This window comes from Biomphalaria glabrata, chromosome 17 (genome assembly GCF_947242115.1).
Source record: "Biomphalaria glabrata chromosome 17, xgBioGlab47.1, whole genome shotgun sequence".
Lineage (NCBI taxonomy): Eukaryota > Metazoa > Mollusca > Gastropoda > Planorbidae > Biomphalaria > Biomphalaria glabrata.
The window spans coordinates 25,711,616-25,732,522 of NC_074727.1; the positions used below are offsets into that span (position 1 = coordinate 25,711,616).

Consider the following 20,907-nt stretch of genomic DNA (forward strand, 5'->3'; position numbering starts at 1 on the left):
TTAGGCCGACTAGATGAGCTCATGATCTGAAGTTCAAGAAACATCACTAACACGTACATTCAAGCGATTGTTTGTTTGTTTTTAAAAGGGACATATTCATTACAATTCATCTATTCAGGTTGCTCATTTATCAGCAAAAAGAAATGAACCTGGACAAGGATCTCGAAAACGGCTCTATCAATTTTCTTAGAAACATGACAGTTGATATATAACTGTAGGATATTACTAGCTCATTTGCTACACTGTGAAAACTCTAGTTTGACCGTTATAATTTTTCAAAGTGTAAAAAAAAAAAACTAGAAAATATCTTAAACAAGTTAAACTTCTTCTGGTATTTTCGCGTGTGGGCATTATTCATTAAAGAACTTCATAAATTAATGTTCAGGAAAAATTTAAGCATCGTATTCTAAGTCTAGATCTAAAGGCCTATCATTAGAACATTATAAAGTCTAGTAGACTTATACATCTGCTTAACCAGTGTTTTTGTTTTTTAACATATGAGTGAAACACACCAATGTTTTATATTTTACGAACTTTTAGTTGTAATGTTACCAAAAAATTGTAAACGAAAGAAATATAAATTCTATAAATTCTTCATTTTTTAATGATATAATATAATCCATTGCACAAAGAAATCTATAGCTTTTTAAATATAATTGTACAAATTAGCATTCTTCTTTCAAAACAAAAAATAAACATTGCAACCCTAAAAATCAAATTTCTTTTTTAAATATCAAATTTTGTAAAAATTGTTCAGAATTAGTAAAAAAGGTTAAACAATTAGCAAAATAGAAAAAAAATACAAGAGTTTTAATGGATTGAAAAAATAATAAAGATAGGTCTCATGTTAATGTTGAAGAAAACATAAAGTTTTAAAATTAGGTAGATTTTGCTAATCAAGATTAATTATTTTGAATACATTCATGAAATGATTTTAGAAATGTTCACATGACAAGAAGCATGTTTCACATCTGATGAACTGTACATGAGGTCTGTTCATCTTATGTTTGGTAACGGTTTGAAAACTTGTTGAATCATGTTGAAATCAGCAACAACATAAAGACAAGTCTAATAAACTTGGGTGAATAGGTTTTAAAAAGTCTCAGCAGTAAAAAATTGTCAACAAGCTGAAAACAAAGCTTTTAAACATTTCAAAAACACTTGACAATAATTTTTGTTTTATTTTCAGATGACATCAAAATGTGTGCATGAAGACCAACAAAATGAATCTTAACATTATGACAGAGATTCACTTTTTGTCATAAGGGCATAGAAGGGCAGATAGTATTGTATCTGATGAACGTAACAAACAATGAGAATATGACATGACCATGTCAACATTAACAGTTTTAAATTACCATAAGTATGATTCAAAGTAAGATAAAAAAAAATCATTTGTCCTAGCACTCCAAACAAACTTGAAGTCACTATGTATACAAAACATTTTTATGTCATTACACATATAGTTTCATTCATAAGAATATGTAATAAACTCTTTGACATCTATTATTATAATGTAGTTAACTAGAAAATAATTTTCAAATCCATTTCCCTGTGTTGCTCAATGTGGTGCCTCACAATAATAACATTCTATTTTGTTCAAGCAATATGACATCTAAGTCTATAGATAAGTTTAGAGTTTCACTAAAAACTAAAACTCAGTAACCTTTCACTTTATTACGTCAATAATCCATTGCAACAGTATATAATCATGTGCATTTAATAATAGTACTAGATAAATACAACTTTACTATAAAACTAGACAACTGATAATTTATCTGAACCTCATTCCATTCTCTGATATTGAATACACTGTTCTAGCTGTCTCTTCCAAGAGCTCAAGTAGACCTGCATGTAGTTAATGCTATTTCAAACCAAGGATATGTGATTCAAGTACTCAAAGCAGCCTCACAGAGTTGTGCAACATAGCAGGCTTTGACTGTTATTGGCTTTACATTATCCTAAACAATTTAATGGAGAGGAAAATATGAAAATCTCTAGCTAGATGCAAGGTTAGTTGAATAGTTCAAGGTTAGTTAAATAGTTCAAGGTTAGTTGGATAGCTCAAGGTTAGTTGAATCATTAGATGAACAATCAATTTATTCTTTATTGGGTATAAATATGTGCATTGGTATGACACCAAACATTTCTCTGATGTAACTGTGGAGCCAACTTCTGCCTGCTGTTTTACTCAGAACAACTTCATTTAATCCCAAGACAAACGCAATATGCTCACAGAATAAAAAAAAACAGATTGTATTTATACAAACATATCTATAAGTAACAAGTACACAATCCGACATAATTAAATATTGAAATGTGGTTTTTAAAATCATTTGGAATTTTTTCAGGAAAAAACACTGCACACACTTTGATGACTTTGAATAGCTGATAATATTGAAATGTTGTTGTTTTTTAAAATCTTGTATCACAAAGATTTCATTGGTGAATGTATCATATAACAAAGTTCTGGTTACACAACAGTATTCACATTCATACAGCAATGAAAGTGTATGGTAGACACAACTTGGTCCACACGTTACATTGATAAAGTTTTGCCTTTCTTTATATACAATCATAGTCATGGAATACTGAAAGCTGAAACTAAAGAACGTTATTTTTTAATACCTATAATTCCCAATATAAAATGTATCACTAAGAACCTTTTTTTTCAGTAGTAGGTTAAACTGCAACAGAGTTTTAAAAAAAAACAACATAAAAATTTCAAAACTTCAACCAAGAATATTCAGGTCTATATTGATTAAATATTCAAATCAAAATTACAAAAACAATTTTTTTTTAAATATAAAGAAAGAATACAATTTCAAAAATAATTACAAGATGGTTGTAAAAGTATTGAAAAAAAAAAACAGAAATGAAAGTGATTGATGCAAGAGTTTTCTCTTATAAAGAACTAATGTAGCTACAAACTAAATAGAGCACTGTTAGAAATATATGTATGGACATGTTTCCAAGCCTCAATGTGGGTGAGAACATCAACAGAATGACTCCTGGGCTGCTACATAAAACATTGGACTAGTGAGACTATTGGACTATGCAGAGATGAAAGAAAGCCTCCTGAGTCTGTCACAATGTACTACAATATTCCCAACGGCAGACCCTCATGGCATTAGTGGTATATATACATACTAGCCAGATGTGACCCGTGGCCTGCAGGTCTTAGTTTGAGTATTACAGATCTACTGGATTGAATTTAGATCTACGTCAAACATGGAGAATGTTCCTTTCACATTTTTTTAATTTTGCCACGAAAAAAGTAGAGTATAAAAATGGGTTTACCTGTTCAGCTGACATATTCATAACAAATATAAATTACTGTGAAAACGGGTTTACACAATTTGTTAAAAAGTTTCCTTATTTAATAGAGGTACAATTAGTACTTTATGTTTATTTTTAGGGCCCTCCAGTTGTGGTTGGGACATTTAACATACACTACGGTATCCGACATGATTTAAGGAACTTTTATGCCAAGTTTGATCAAGATTGGTCAAACGATTTTGTTTTTTATTCGGGACTTACACACATATGCCTTACTTTCTGCTTTATATATTAGATATAATAAAAAAAAGTTGGTCTTCTTAGTCACACATTATTCTAGAAGAGACACTTGTAGAAAAAATGTAAACATACTCTAAGAGATATCACTGGTAGAAATAATGTAGACACAATCACTCTTTATAGAAAGCACTTATAGAAACAAATCACTTTCATTTATCATGCAGATATATGTTGCTTTGTTTGGTATTGCAATTCCAACAATAAAAATAAATAATATCTTTTGATATAGGCTTATTGAAGTCACTAATATTGAGTCAACAAAAATCTCAATACATTAAAAATGTACAATGGAGAGAGTAAAAAAAAAATATCTGTATATTTAAAAAACAAATGTTTCATGTACAATGTAAGTTGAACACACTAAATGTGCATATAGACAAAATACTGGCAACACTAAATACTGCAATTATTACATAAGTAGGTAGGTATCAATTTACAAAAGTACAAACACAATGATGGCCCACAGAACTATACAGAAGTCAGTTAAACTGATTTCTTGCTAGAAGCAAAATTAAGAAAAAAATTGTAAGTGGTTTTTGATTTAATGCCATTTAAGATTCTGTTTACCCTAATGTATTATACTTCCTATTTCATATATCTTAAGGATTAAATCAAAACCTTTTTAGTTTTCTTCAAACTAAGTATTATTTTTATTTATTCCAATTTTGTGACGAAATTACCAACAATATGCATATAATGCAAAGTAAATTGCTGGATTTTTTTAATACCCTTTTTTTTTACATCTATTCATTTCTATTTGATCCATGAACAAATGTCTTCACGAATGGGCGTTGTTAAGTGAGAAGAGCACACAGCATAAAACATCATCTCCCTTTCTTTATATTTTTAAAATCAGAAATAAAGTTTTGAGTCCAGAGAATCAATGGCATAAGCAAAACTAAATGTTTTCACTTCTGCATCATTCTGTGACCCATCATAACAAAAACAGACATACAAAGTTCATTCCATCAAAAACATCCTCTGTCCAATCAGATACTATCCATGAAGGTGATCACGTATATTCTAAACATCTTTCACACAAAGATGAATTCAGTAGGGTGAGATTATATAGCAGACAACCCCCTCTTCTGTGCCTCTGTCAACTCAGGATGCCAAAAGTCCACAATAAGAACAAGACGTGTAGCATTACCTTTGTGCCAGACTTCATGCTCAAAGGAATCATCAAAAATAATAAACTGGCCTTCCTTCCAGCTTCTGTGGTTTATAAAGTAAAATACAAACAAATTCTTAATGTAAAAAGTTAAATGAGATTTTAAAAAGCCAAAAAGAAACATTTATACATTAAATAGTTCCTTAAAATTAAAAAAAAAATGGAATAATTATTTTGTTGATAAAGTTTAAACATTTAAAAAAATATATTTTACTTAGTTATTTAATTATTTTAGTTCTGACAAATTAGTACTAATTATCTTTTTGCTTTACAATCGAACCATTACCCTAAGTCTGTTGGTTATTTCTAAGCAATATAAAATATGTATTAATAAATAAGCAAGTCATGGGACTAACCTGGTATCATTGACTATTCTAATAGTAGGTCCCTCTGGTACAACGAGGCCAAGATGAGCTCGGATACGACAGTTAGTAGGGCCAACATGAGGCCAGACGTGGATGCCAGGGCTCATTACAGAGAACTTAACCTGAAGCATTACAAACATGAATATATAGTTTTTGTTAGATTCTATCTAACTCTTATTATTAGGATGTTTATTATTAAGTTCTATCTCAAAATAAACGTCCAACAATGTGTCCTTCTTTCATATAAGTCAGTCCATGCTAAGGATAAGATTTATAGAAAGGACAACTACCCTTTGTTCCTATTAGTATTACAGTAGAGGTCGTTTAATTTTTAAACTAGGCACACAAAAATAGACTAGTGATGATTCAAGAATGGTGTGTTAAAACAAAGTAGAAAATGTTCATGAACAAACCTTAACAACACTAACAAAGCTGATACATTGGAAGAACTTTCATATTCTAATAGAAAGAAAAGTGATGCTGATAGAGACAGCCTCTTATGACTAGTGAGGGATTCAAGCAGTTCTTTTTTTCCTGACCTTATCAGATAGGTTCTGACAGTTTTTGGTGAGTTCAATAATAGTCTTCTATGTTTAGGGTTGCAAAGACAAAGCCAGTATATTTAGAGTTGTGAAAACAAAGCCAGTCTATTTAGAGTTATGAAGACAAAGCCAGTATATTTAGAATTGTGAAGACAAAGCCAGTCTTTAGAGTTAAGACAAAGCCAGTCTATTTAGAGTTGTGAAGACAAAGCCAGTCTATTTAGAGTTGTGAAGACAAAGCCAGTCTATTTAGAGTTATGAAGACAAAGCCAGTATATTTAGAATTGTGAAAACAAAGCCAGTCTTTAGAGTTGTGAAGACAAAGCCAGTCTATTTAGAATAGTGAAGACAAAACAAAGTCCATTGAGAAGTTGTAAAGACAAATCCAGTCCACTGAGAAGTAGGTGTTATCAGTGTTGACAATTAAAACATGCATATTCCTAACACAAGCTTTAATGTAGCTGTATTACTGACCTGCCCTCTCTTACAACCCTTGGCATCAGGTATTTGATCAATCAATGCACATGTTTTTGGAGCTTTTTCACAATTTTTTGCATTTTTACGCCCTGCATGGGGAAAAAAAAAGATTTTAAAACAATGACAGCAATGCTAAAAATGCTAATAGAATATTTGGAGAACTGATAGTGTGATGATAGACCAATTGACTGACACAGGTCTCAAGAACTCAGTGCTCTTTTTGGCCACCTAATATATAACCAGGAGAGTACAGGTTGTTTTAGGGGCCTAATGAAAACTTTATTTGCAGTTGGGCACATAAACAGTGTTACTTTTCCTTAATGAATTTCTTAATCTCAGAGGAATAAAATCTTTACAATACTTTTCTAAACTGCTTTCTTTCAACTGTTTTCCATTTGGATTCTCAGAATTAAAATGTCACAAGTATGGTGATGTACAACAAAGTAACCATTACAAAATGAGAGACAGTGAAAGTTCTCATTAAAAAAAAATGTTTTAAAGCATTTCTTCCATAAAATTGAAGAACAATTGATGTAAATAGAATAAAAAAAAAAAAAAGTTCAATTTCCATTTCATATTTTTATTAATGTATCATATTGATTGTAAGTACTCTTAGTCCATGGCCAATCATTATAGAAGGCCTGAACACTGATCTGGGATGTGTTATGACATGATTAGGAATTAGTTATTTGTTTCGGGAATAAGGGGAAAGTTTTAATTAGCGACAAGTGACGTGACAGATCTTTAAAAAAGAAGAACGCTCTAAGCGACGCAAAAAGGAAGACGCTTCTTGTAGAGTAGTAGACTTGAGTACAATAGAATAGATACAGATTTACGGACATAGATGACATTAGACGATTCCCTTCTTGAGTATTAAATATCGTTATAGAACAACATCAGCGTCGACTACATATTTGATTGTTTTGGCCTTTCGCCGGTGTTACTGAATTAGTTGAGTTCAGCGTTACTTCCAGTCAGATCTACACTAGACATATTGCCAAGCCTCAACACCGCGCGGAGGCCTTAACAGATGTCACAACCTGTGGGCAGTTTAGACCAATAGCTCATTTAGACCAATAGCTCACTACCATACATTGTTGTTAGTGTTGAGGCCTTCTAAAAGGATAAGTCTCGGTTAGTCCCACAAGTTTTCTTTTATGTGGACATCTATTTGATTATTATTATGAATGCTATATTAAACTATAGATGAAAGAGGATATTAACCCTAACCTTGTTGATAAAGTGTAAATTGTTTCCAATCCCCAGTTTCACGAAGATTTTCTTCTTCAGGCAGAAATGAGCCAGTGGCTGGATCCAACTGAGCTAGACCTTCATCTCTAATAGTCTTCCAGTTCTCCTTAAGCAGCTTTAGGAAACAAGTATATATCTCATTTAATTTCATTTAGAAAAAAAATGTCAGGGAGCTAAAACTAAAAATATCTTTGGTTTTATAAAATAGTTCAGTATGATATACATACATGCAAAGCCATTTTATAATTTACTTTTATTAAGTCCTTTATTGCAAATGTGGAATATGGGGAAAGTCACATAAATCATTTGGCTACCAAACTGATGACTCAAGTTGAAAACCTGAGATTAGAAATTAATATGAACATTTACTTGGGTTGAATTGTGTAATTAAGAAACCTTTACCCCTTTACTTAAAGTTAAAATTGAAATTGGCTACTTTAAACAAATAAAAAAAATATTCTAAATTTGAAGTTATGCAGCTTTTGGTCCAATCTGTACATAGTTCTGTTTAGACAACTTTCTGGGAAAAAATCCATAACTGAGAAAGAAATAGTTGACATATTTTTACACTTTTGACCATAAGCACTTTTTGTGACTACACATTTTCATAGCCCAAAACAATAATTTTAATAAACGTTTCATCTATTTCATGATTAATTATCATCAGATTCTTACCTGAGAACAAGATACTGACATATTCTTACCCCCATAAATTCTAGGCAAGGTGTGTAAATGACATTCGCCAGTTATCTTTTTTTTTTATAGTGATAATTTAGTTAGAGGTACTGTACCATAAAATTATATTTAAAACATTTTTTTTAAATGCATTGATTTATTTTCCATCATGATTAAAATAAAGTTTTTTTTATCAGTATTAAAACACATACAACATTATGATGTTAAGTTATATAACAATAATTGCACAATAAACTTAAATCCAAAAATCTAATGGACAAAAATAAAGAATTTTCTTTAAATAAAAAAAAATATGTTTGAACACAAACACACAAAACAAAGATACATATTATTCACTTTAAAGATATAATCGATTGAAATATAGCATGTGTCTTAAAAACATTCAGCATTAAAACAGCATCCCCAAAATGACCACTGAGTCAAAACATCCTGTTGCGATTTTACAATTTTTTTTTAAAATAAAGTATCTGTAATAATTACGGTACTTAATATGTCTAAGAAATTTTTCTATGTGTGAATTAAACACGGCTTCAACAGTCTGTAGATGAGAGGCTCAGAGAAGAACAAGCAGGCTTCAGAGGCAGATCATGTGCAGAGCAGATCTTCGTTCTACAAAATATCATAGAACAAAGTCTTGAGTACCAACAACTGCTAACGATCAGTTTCGTTTCGTAGACTTTAAGAAAGCGTTTGATAGTGTCCACTGAGAATCACTATGGAAAATAGCTAGAGAATACAGCATCCCAGAAAAATTCGTCCACATCCTACAACACCTATATAGTCAGTCTAGTTGCTGCATTAAAACAGAAAAAGGAACAACAGAGTTTTTTAGCATCGAGACAGGTGTGAGACATGGGTGCATCTTATCTCCCTTCCTTTTCCTCCTAGCCATCGACTACATAATGAGGAGAGCAATGATTCAGACTGAATTGGTATTCCATGGCTTGAACAAAACCGAATGATGGACTTGGACTTCGCCAATGACGTTGCACTAATCGGGCCTACAAATAAATGCATACAAGAAATGACGGAGAGTCTAGACAGAGAGGCACCTAACATTGGCCTCAGCATAAACTTGGATAAGACTAAAATTTTGCAAGTGGGATATAAGGCAAAGGGTGCCCCCGTCAGATTTGGTGAGTCCAAGCTTGAAGAGTTAGTTCACTTACCTTGGCAGCATCATAACATATGATGGGGATGCCTACCATGATGTAGCGTGCCGAATAGGAAAAGCAGGGAGCATTTTCCAAAGGCTGCAGCCTATTTGGACAAGCCAAGCCATTGGACTCGAGACAAAAATACACCTTCTCAACACAATCGTCATTCCAACTGCAACATATGCATGTGAGACATGGAAGTCATCTGTCAAAATTGAGAAGAGACTAAATGTGGCTCAACAAAAATGTCTGAGACAGATTTTGGGAGTCAGTTACACAGATCTGGTCTCAAACAAGGAAATCCTATGCCGAACTGGGAGTTGAACACTTAGTGAGGTTGTGACAGAACGCCGCATGAGGTTTGCGAGGCATTTTCTACGACAAAATGAACTACCCATACCAAGAGTTGCAATGACATGGAGGCCAATATGAGGAAAGCGCAAACAGGGACGTCATCGTATAACTTGGTGTCACACCTTCATGGAGGACCTCAATACAGTGGACACCAGGTGGGAGGAGGCTTCTGACATTACCAATGACAGATCTTTATGGAGACAGCTTGCCCCCACACGCGCCGAATGGCACAGGAGGTCCTCAGTCTAAGTCTAAGTAAGTCTAAGTCTAAGTAAGTGAATTAAAAGGGACTTTTGTCTGAGTATTTTCTATTTCTCTGGTTGTTCTACAAAACTCAGACTTACATTCAGATATTTTTGGTATCCAGTTTGTTCAGCTGTCCACCAAGGGCGACCCGTCAGTCCTTTCACATTGTACAAGGAGCGTTGCCAAGCAGAAAGAAACAATCCTTTCTTTTCACCTTCTTCAAAATATTTCCTGGCCTAAGAAAACATATACATACAAAAATAAACAAGATTTTATATAAAAAATGATCTGTTAGTTTACAATCAACTCTTTTCATTGCTACACAGAGTGTTGGTTAGGTTGGGGTGAAATGGTAAATGGGTCTGCCTAAGGTGAATTACATTGGGGCATTCAGTTTTTTAATGGTGGGCACAGTGTCTACAGATGGTGGGTGTGTAGGGGTTTATTCTGTTTAGACCTGAAACATGATTTTTTTAATGACAAACAATAATTTACCTCAGCTTCACGTCCTAGTCTGATTAGTGAGTCACCTAAATGAAGAAAGAATCTTCCATCTATGGTTCCAGGTTCTTGGGATTCAATACCTTCACTTAACAACTGTACAGCTTCCTCCAGTTTGTTGTCTTTAGCTTTCAAGATAAATCCCAAATGCACTTTGGCAAAGCCACTGTTTGGATGTTTGGCCAAAACCTGAAAACATCAGATCATCATTGTAAGTATCCCAAAAATGCTTACTTAAAAAAATAGTTATGTATGGACAATGTACAGAATTTTAATTGAGTATACTAGATCTATGGGATTATAATGTTACTTATTTTTAGTGCTATCATCATGTAAATAAAGTCTTGTTCTATCATCATGTAAGAAATTCTTGGAATACACTAGCCATCTTCTGACTTTTGTGTGTGATCATGGTCTGAGACTGGTGGTTGGCATTAAGCCTACTGTTTTCATCAGGGCTTCCTCAGCTTGATGTCAAGATCTGTATACTATTGACAGAAGTATCCTTATACAGAGTTGTATTTCTAAGCTCTGGTTTCTTTTATTTCCCAAATGATGATGTCTACCATATAATGAACAATTGACTAACATTTTGTATTTAGACTTCCTTATCTTGAATTAATTTCTTAAAATATTCCTACAGCTTTTTGGAATACACCTAAAGCATTTTACGTCATCAGGTAATTTCTCCAAATATTACTAAATGTTGCAACTTCTTTACATTTAGCCTTTCCATTCTATCCAAGTATCTGAACTAACCTCTTGAAATACCGCTCTAGCCTTATCATTCTGTCCAACCATCATGTAACTAACTCCATACTCATTTTTCAAGCTCAGATCATCTGGGAATCTCTCACTTAGTTTCTTGAAGGTCTTGATAGCATCTCCTCCCCATCCTGTTGGACAAGAAACAAAAAGTACAAGGATTTCACATTTCACCCAGGCCTTTGATAAAATAAATGATTACCACATTTCACCCAGGCCTTTAGATAACATAAATGATTTCCACATTTCACCCAGGCCCTTAGATAATGTGAAAAAAAGGATACTAACAATGCTTCATTATTATTGACAAAGGCAATGACTAATAAATGAAAAAAAAAAGGCACACAAAAAGAAATGTCTTAGAGCTTAGCAATCAAAATTATCCTTTAATTATCTTTTGAAAAAATGTAAGGTCTCAACCCACTACTGCACTAAGGAATCTATTAAACTAACCTCTAAACTGCTGCCTGTCAGCCAACTTGCGACCAGCCATTTTGTAGAGCTCATCAGGCACATTCTCAAGGTCAAGGACACGAGCCAGAAAATCAATGGCCCTTTCCAAAAATTCATTGCTCATGTGCTTGAAGCCTAGTTTATCCAAGGTGAGACCTTTACCATAATAAGCTCTGGGGCTGGTGATATGTGCACGTATTATAAGGTCATACTTTCTAATAGATTCTTCATATTTATCCTAGAAATGTAAAAAATAAAGTCTAATACTATTATATATATATATATATATATATATATATATATATACATATTAAGTTATTCTTTGTTTTATTAAACTTTGCATAGTGTACCCAAGAGTTTGTCTACCCAGGTTTAGTTGAACATGTTCATTGGCCAACTATGCTATTTCAAACTCATGTCTGATTTAGCTTTTATGATACAACTTTCTAAAGCACTTAAATCTCTGTTTTCTGATGTTAGTTGAAGTGATGTGCAAGTATATATACATATATATATATAAATATATATATATATATATATATATATATATAGTCTACAAAATAAAATTAATTATAATTATATTAAATGTGAAAATGTTTTTAGTTCAAAAGTTCTGCTACTACAAGTCAAGATTACACAAAACTAATCCTAGCAGTAGTAACAAGTGATGGGATAGAAAAAAAAGAATATGAAAATAAATCAGCAAAGAATCTTAAAAACACTCTTCTAATGATGCAAGATCAAAGACAAAATTACTTTTCAGAACCACAAATTACCTCATTAAATAAACTATCTGCTTCATCCAGCTCATCACGAATCTTAAAGTCCTCATCATTAGTTATGGATGAAAACTTGTATTGTTTTCTGATATCTGATTTTGAAGCTTCTTTCTTTACTTCTACTCTTGGATCTTCCTTCTTGGCTTCTACTTTTGGTTCTTCTTTCTTAGCTTCTACTTTTGGTTCTTCTTTCTTTGGTTCTACTTTTGGTTCTTCTTTTTTGGCTTCTACTTTTGGTTCTTCTTTCTTAGCTTCTACTTTTGGTTCTTCTTTCTTAGCTTCTACTTTTGGTTCTTCTTTCTTTGGTTCTACTTTTGGTTCTTCTTTCTTAGCTTCTACTTTTGGTTCTTCTTTTTTGGCTTCTACTTTTGGTTCTTCTTTCTTAGCTTCTACTTTTGGTTCTTCTTTCTTAGCTTCTACTTTTGGTTCTTCTTTCTTGGCTTCTACTTTTGGTTCTTCTTTCTTGGCTTCTACTTTTGGTTCTTCTTTCTTGGCTTCTACTTTTGGTTCTTCTTTCTTAGCTTCTACTTTTGGTTCTTCTTTCTTGGCTTCTACTTTTGGTTCTTCTTTCTTAGCTTCTACTTTTGGTTCTTCTTTCTTAGCTTCTACTTTTGGTTCTTCTTTCTTGGCTTCTACTTTTGGTTCTTCTTTCTTAGCTTCTACTTTTGGTTCTTCTTTCTTAGCTTCTACTTTTGGTTCTTCTTTCTTAGCTTCTACTTTTGGTTTTTCTTTCTTAGCTTCTACTTTTGGTTCTTCTTTCTTAGCTTCTACTTTTGGTTCTTCTTTTTTGGCTTCTACTTTTGGTTCTTCTTTCTTAGCTTCTACTTTTGGTTCTTCTTTCTTAGCTTCTACTTTTGGTTCTTCTTTCTTAGCTTCTACTTTTGGTTCTACTTTCTTAGCTTCTACTTTTGGTTCTTCTTTCTTAGCTTCTACTTTTGGTTCTTCTTTCTTAGCTTCTACTTTTGGTTCTTCTTTCTTAGCTTCTACTTTTGGTTCTTCTTTTTTGGCTTCTACTTTTGGTTCTTCTTTCTTAGCTTCTACTTTTGGTTCTTCTTTCTTAGCTTCTACTTTTGGTTCTTCTTTCTTAGCTTCTACTTTTGGTTCTTCTTTCTTAGCTTCTACTTTTGGTTCTACTTTCTTAGCTTCTACTTTTGGTTCTTCTTTCTTAGCTTCTACTTTTGGTTCTTCTTTCTTAGCTTCTACTTTTGGTTCTTCTTTCTTAGCTTCTACTTTTGGTTCTTCTTTCTTAGCTTCTACTTTTGGTTCTTCTTTCTTAGCTTCTACTTTTGGTTCTTCTTTCTTGGCTTCTACTTTTGGTTCTTCTTTCTTGGCTTCTACTTTTGTTTCTTCTTTCTTAGCTTCTACTTTTGGTTCTTCTTTCTTGGCTTCTACTTTTGGTTCTTCTTTCTTAGCTTCTACTTTTGGTTCTTCTTTCTTGGCTTCTACTTTTGGTTCTACTTTCTTAGCTTCTACTTTTGGTTCTTCTTTCTTGGCTTCTACTTTTGGTTCTTCTTTCTTTACTTCTTTATTTATTTCAGTTGTTGGTGTGTCTTTAGCATTAGGTTCTTCTTTTTTAGCTTCTACATTTGTTTTGCCACTGTTCAAATCTTTGAGTTCTAAATTCTCAAAATCTGTCATTTCAAGTTCATCATCACTACCATTTTCTTCATCAATTTGGTTATTCCTAGAAAAAGTTTCTAAAGGACTGACATCAGAATCTTTATTCCTAATATCTCTTGAAACTATTTCTGAATGAAGAATCTTATCTGAAACACATAGACAAAACTTTGCAGTTAAAATTATAAATGAGATTTAAAAATAACTAAATTAAATATTTGATTTTTTTTTGGGGGGGAGGGGGGGGGTTTGCACACCAGCACAATTTAGGCCATGTCATGCCCATCAAAATTAAATATAGCATACACTACCACAGGACTGTAAGCCAAGAATTCTAGCCAGTCCAACATGTCAGTATGACAACTTTATCAGAATTGTAATGAATCTCACTATTCAGGCTCTCTGCTACTGCACCACACAACACTACCAACTCAAGAAATTTGACAATTCAGGTCTCCAGAATAGCTTAAAACTTTGATGTCCAAAAAATCACAGAAAATACTGTACAATTGGCAATACGTAACTCTTTCGTGTATATCTGAACTGCTGTATCTACTCTGTACTGTTGTAGAAAGAGATATACTGCTTTTGCTGTACCTTGATGAAATCTGTCGTTACAAACTGAATTGTAGACTGGGAAGTTGTGACTGACTTGAGTACTATTCATTTTAGATGTTTCTTGAAACTTTGCCAGTCATTGCAGTTGACCATCTCTGCTCGTCAACTGTTCATCTAGCCTGGGGCGATTTGCGTCGGCTGACTACACACACACTACTACCTCCATCTGTGTCACCACCAGATTTATAGCAGTATTAACAAACTAACCTCTCACTCCATCTCCAGTCAAATGATCGTTAACTCTTTCTCTCTGTAATTATTTTTCTCCTTCCGATAGTATTATTCATTTTGCTCATTTGTATTTTACTATCCTGTTATCATTAGCTTCAATAGCTCTTTTGTTTATTATCAGAAAATGTTATATTTGGTATTGAATTATAGGAGAATGCATGCTCTTTTTAGACAATGCAAATCAAAGTTTATAAATCCAAAAACCAATTAAGTTTAATGGGACTCAAATCAATGTTGGCATTGTCCATTAGGAGAGAAAGAGTTAATGCTAAAATTGTTCATTGTTTTCATTCAGTTCTTGTGTACCTGTCATACAACCATAATCAATTGCTCATATTCCATTTTTGTGTACTTTTCATTCTCCTGACTGAAATTTAGTCATTTGTGTCAAATATTTACAATGTGACAATATTAAGCAGACACACATTTTTTTTTTTTCAATTGAAATGTATCCAAATTTTTTGTTTTATTTTCTCTTTTAAATACATCTAGATCAGGGGTGGGCAAATTACGGGACGCGGGCCACATGCGGCCCGCCGGAGTGTTTTATGCGGCCCGCCGACACCTACAGAAATCAGGTGTGCCCACAGTACATACATATTAAAATGCAAATATATTAAAAATAATATCTATATAAATTATTGAAACTGTTTCATTATAAAAAGTGTTAAGTAAACTAAGATTAAGCTAATTGGCTATACATCAATACACTCAGTCAAAGACACAATCTCATGCTAGTATTTATTAAATGCTATGAATAAATGTGTTAAATATTGAATATGCTTGAAACAAGATGGCAAGTGTAACAACTGATGGAGTTCGTGCTTTAAATATAAAAATAGTTGTTGTTTTATTATTATTTTGTATATATCCCAACCATAAACTTTAAACAGCAAAGTTTGCACAAAGCTGCATATAATTGCAAATTTCTATTTGGGAAAATTTACATAGTAATAGTACTGGTTTCCAGATCTGGCAGTTCTCCAAATAGGTTTTGTTATATGGAAGGGTTTCGGGGTCTGAGTGTTGTTCGGGTCCCTTGTTTTAGTATGCACAATTGAAGGACATGGTCATCATAATCTGGTGATGTTTAACAATGACAGGCTTAGCTCGTCCCGACATTTAACTTTCGGAACATATATTGTCTCATTCAGTGAATAAACATTTTCAAAAACCTAAACAGGTATAATCACTGCTCGAAGTTGACTGACTGTTATTTGACAGCAGTCACAAGGGCAACAACTAGTAAGCTAGTTCCACAGTTCTGGAACATTATGCACGAGTGTAAAAAGTAAAATACTGCACAATATGTACAACTGCATATTTGCGAGGATATTTTGTGGATATTGTTTTTATAAAAAGACAACTTCAATTTTTTTTAAATCGTATATGCGGCCCGCCATTCCCAATTTTTTTAAAATGCGGCCCTCGATGCAAAAAGGTTGCCCACCCCTGATCTAGATGGTCTAAAACTCATTTTTCCAATGCTTTATTGCATATAGTTTATAACAAGAAACAAAAAATAACCTTTTTAGTCACCTCGGGACTGACTCACATGGTAACAGACATAAGTATTAAGTTTGAGTATTAGGACCAGGAGTATTAGATGAGGACTTTACAAGAACAAAAAAGAAACAAATTTTTATAACTCATTGACCCGACATTATGCCAAAGGAGATAGCAAACAGAGTAGGGGCTTTTTTCACGCCAGACTTGTCACCATTGTGTCTAATCTGGCCTTTTTGTCCCACATACAGCTGATTGAGAATGGATAGGAAAATAGGTGGCCATCGAAGCCTGGTCAAACTCTTCCATCATGACTGACAGTGTTGAAAGCCTTAGTGTGATCCAGAAAGACAGCATATAGGTTTAAGGCATTTTTCTTTTAATTGTCACAAAACAAATAGTATGACAGATGTAACTCTACCAGCTCTAAAACCACATTGGCTCTGTTAGACACCTTATTTATAGTTTAGTTATTTAGCGACGCACCATAGAAGACGCATATTGAACGGGACTAGTGACGTTTGGGATATGTTGGGTTAGAGACCGGAAAATCAGTTAGCGATATAATATTCCAGGGTAACGACGTGTTTAGTGACAGAGACTTCTACTGTGGCCTTTTATTAGAATAAATCTATGTGAAGTTGTTCATCAGTGTTGACTACATCTCTTCACTAGTTAAAACAGATGTTTATTGTTTATCTGGCTTGTTGTTCAACTACACGGAATACACCCGAACAATTACACCCAAACGCTTGCAGAGTAATTGCGTTGAAATTCAACAGTCATCCATAGTTGACCTCAAGACAGTCTGAACAAGCAACATCACAGTGGCGACCCCGACGCCCGAAGCCCGAACATCGAACCGGACCTCGAAGCTGAACGTTTACTCAGGTGAGGGTCGTGCACTCGAAGATATAAAGTTTCATCGGAGTAGGGCTGAACACAGCATCATCGCAGAGTGACTTTGTTCTAGATCTACATGCAGTCGTCGCCTGTTTGATCGTACGTTCAACGAGCCGTTAACTCAGGGTGACCTTCGTCAGGACCGTAATCATCGCAACGTCTGGTCTACTCAACCAGTATATTATCAAAGCTTGATCTTCATATGCTGAATCGACCTACAACCATAGGAACCGTTCATCCATAACGGGTGAGAGATCGTTAGTGAACCTGTTGGACATATTTTTTCTTCGCTTGAGAAAACAGTCATAGGAGCCACATCGAGTATCAAGTTTTACCTCGTCAGTTTTGAGAAGGACAGTTTGCCCGCTGTCAGAAGTATTGTGAGTACTACAAGTTTGGTAGCTAACTAAATCGCTCTGTCGTCTTACCCTTGGAGAGATTCTTGTGGAGCAGTTTGCTCATTGAACCGGTTGCTTGCCACTTTTATAACGGTCACTGTGTTTAACCTTTGGAAGGTTAGTGAAATCATATTTATCGTTGCTGAACATTGATATATTTAGTATACGTTATGCTAGACCATATCTAGACTTGTTGATATTGAAGTTGTGGAAACAGCTACATCCACTTAATTTCGTTGAAAACCGTTAATCGTATAACGGAACGCCGTCGGAGGTGACCTTGGTCTCACCTAGTCTACATTGGACATTTTGATCTAGTGAAGCAACGTACAACAGCAAACTTCGTCATACTACCAGAGTAGCAGCAGAAGCAGTGAACTATTTTAGAGAACCGTTATTCGTCAGCCCAGATCAAGTCATCGTCAAGAAAGTCGTTAATCGTCAGCCCAGATCAAGTCAGCGTCAAAGTCGTTAATCGTCAGCCCAGATCAAGTCATCGTCAAGAAATTCATTATTCGTCAGTCGTCCAGATAAAGTTGCCGTCAAGAGACTGTTATTTGTCAGTAGTCGTCTACACAAATCAAGTCGTCGCCAGGAGAACCGTTAACCTATTCGTCAGTAACTGTGTACACAAAGTCGTCGGAACTACACATACGGTCATCAACAGTCGTTGAAGAAACTGAAACATTTTGCTGTGGCATATCAAGACATCTGTGGCATTACGTGGGATACTCGACACGGATTGTATCCACTGGTAGCACCGGAGAACAGAGTCAGAACTGGAAGAGAGGCAGTGGAATTTGTTGTGATCTAGCATATTCGGGAATCCGAACAAAGGGGATCTTTCTTATCAAAAGCTAAGTGCCATTTTTCTTATTAGTATATGTTTAGATTGCCCTTAGAAATAGATTTTGTCTAAATTTGGTACGTTAGCCTGAAATTCAGGTGGTGGTGAAGCCTTAAAACCCATCGGGGTAGGAGACGTAATTTAGATGAAAAGCTATATTATACGTTTAGGATTGTGATTGTTTTGTTTGTGTAAACGTCATATCCGTTGTGGCTTGGTTACTTCGTGACGTTATCAATGTGTGCCATATTGTCATATCCCAACCCATAGCGATAGTCTCATTTAATTATTTCATTTGTGTATATTATTTTAAATTATTTATTTTTATTAATTTAATTAGATCTGTATTTTTTTCACTTAATGATAGAAAGTACAGGTAAGATTCTTTTATTGTGAATCAGACTAAAATACATTTTAGTTTGAGCGGTTAAAATCAAATATGATTTTGCCATGAGAATAATGCCGAAACTGGCATCGTAGTCAAACATTGTCGTCTGGCTAAATTGAGATCCACAAATTTTTGTACATCTCGTTGGTACATTAAAGCATCTAGACTCTAACTTGGAATATTATTATTAATTGAAAGATGAATGAAGGTAGTACATTCTAGATATATATATCTTGTTAAAGATATATTTGACATTGTATAAACATATTTATTTCATATGGTTAAATAGAACCATAATTTCTGGATTGGATCTAAGAAATCTATCTTATCTACTCTAGACTCTAGACAGTCTTAGAGTCTACTCTAGACACCTCAGTCACATCAAATTTTAAAATTGATCATAGTTATTCATACTAATAGTCATAGTGCTCTTGATAACTGTAGATCTAAATGGTATTATTATATATACTATAATATACTAGATTTAAATTTGTGTGATACTAGATCTAATATACAGATTTGAATATAACTCAGACTAGATTTACACATTTACTGAATCTATAGAGACATAACACTTAAAACTTGTATAAAAGTTTGTAAAAACTTAAATATAAAATAAGTTTAAAGTATAGCCATAACTAATATAGGCTAAGTAAAAATATATAAATTTGGGTGAAAATAAAATACAATGGCTACATCATCATATGTGGACCTTAAGAAGGTTAAGGAAACAGCTATGCAGGATGGAAAGGCCATGGAGTTAAAAGGAAAAGACTTAGCAGCTTATGTACAGCAAGTTGTGAGGGAAGAAATGGAACGTCAAGATAAAATAAGAAGGGAAAAAGAAGAGATAGAAAGACAAGAAGAACGTCAAAGACAAGAGATAGAGAGACAGAAAGAAGAGATAGAGAGACAAGAAAGGATCAGAAAGGAAGAATATGAGAAGCAAAAAGAGGACCAAGAAAGGCAAGACAAAGAGAGAGAAAAAACTAGAGAGCATGAAGCTAAAATGGAGAAGATGAGATTGGATGCAGCACAAGCCAGAGCTCAAACTGAACAGACAACTCAAAGAAATAACACAAATAACTAAAATAATTCTACCACACAAAGAGACAACCCTAATTCGCAAACATGGCTAAAGAGAAAGATACAAAGTTTTGATGAACAGAAGGATGACATTGGTGATTTTCTGAAAAGATATAAGGCAAAAATGTCTACATTTAATATGCCAGAAGAAGAATGGTCGGAAATACTGATAGACTTCGTTCATGGTCAAGCTCTAACAATATGCCAAAATCATGACCATCATATTGATGATAGCTATCAGGTTTTGAAAAGAGAGTTATTGAATGCCTATGGTCATAATGCTACAACTTTCAGAAAGAAATACTTTGACAATATACCATCATTAGGAATAGAACCCCAAACTACTATTAATATGGAAAAGGATTTTTTCAATAAGTGGGTAAAATTAGAAAAAGTGATAAACTCTTATGAGGGATTAAAAAATTTTATTCTAGTGGACAACTTTGTAAATAAATGTGATCCTCAATTACAATCTTTTATTAGAGAAAGACACTAAACACTAAACACTAAACTTAAAAAGGAAACAACAGTCATAATCAATCATCACACTTTAGAACAATGCAACTTCAAAAATAACCTAACATACACATCTATAACATTAAAGAAGATTACCCATCACAAATGGAAGTTCTCAATCAGGCACAGCAGAAATAAATACCTATCACTGTTAATATTAATGGCAGGAGATGTAGAGTCAAATCCAGGGCCTAGATCTAAAGATAGATGCAACATCTGCAAAAAAATATGCACCCTGAAACAGAAAGCCATTCAATGTGACACCTGCGATGAATGGTACCATGCATCATGTCTCCATATGAATACACCTGTGTATTATGCCTTAGGCAACAAAGACGCATCATGGCACTGTGTACCGTGTGGGTTACCTCAGTTTACATCAGGACTGTTTGATTCCTTTGATGCGGACACTTCTAACCCATACAACATCCTAAACACCATCCCGAACCAAACTCACCAAC

At 33.7% G+C, this 20,907-nt stretch overlaps 1 protein-coding gene across 1 annotated transcript in view; it reads right to left on the minus strand.

Annotated features, from left to right (window-relative positions):
- Positions 1-1,161: 1,161 nt before the first annotated feature.
- LOC106067756 (aspartyl/asparaginyl beta-hydroxylase-like) overlaps positions 1,162-20,907 on the minus strand; it is a 39,183-nt gene continuing 19,437 nt past the window's right edge. The window contains exons 5-13 of the mRNA XM_056015573.1: positions 12,334-14,102; positions 11,558-11,795; positions 11,099-11,235; positions 10,334-10,528; positions 9,937-10,074; positions 7,365-7,500; positions 6,132-6,223; positions 5,107-5,237; positions 1,162-4,794 (exon numbers count right to left, since the gene is read on the minus strand). Of these exons, the coding sequence (XP_055871548.1) occupies positions 4,644-4,794; positions 5,107-5,237; positions 6,132-6,223; positions 7,365-7,500; positions 9,937-10,074; positions 10,334-10,528; positions 11,099-11,235; positions 11,558-11,795; positions 12,334-14,102 (2,987 nt within the window). The 3' untranslated portion in view covers positions 1,162-4,643. The remainder of the gene's footprint in view (positions 4,795-5,106; positions 5,238-6,131; positions 6,224-7,364; positions 7,501-9,936; positions 10,075-10,333; positions 10,529-11,098; positions 11,236-11,557; positions 11,796-12,333; positions 14,103-20,907) is intronic.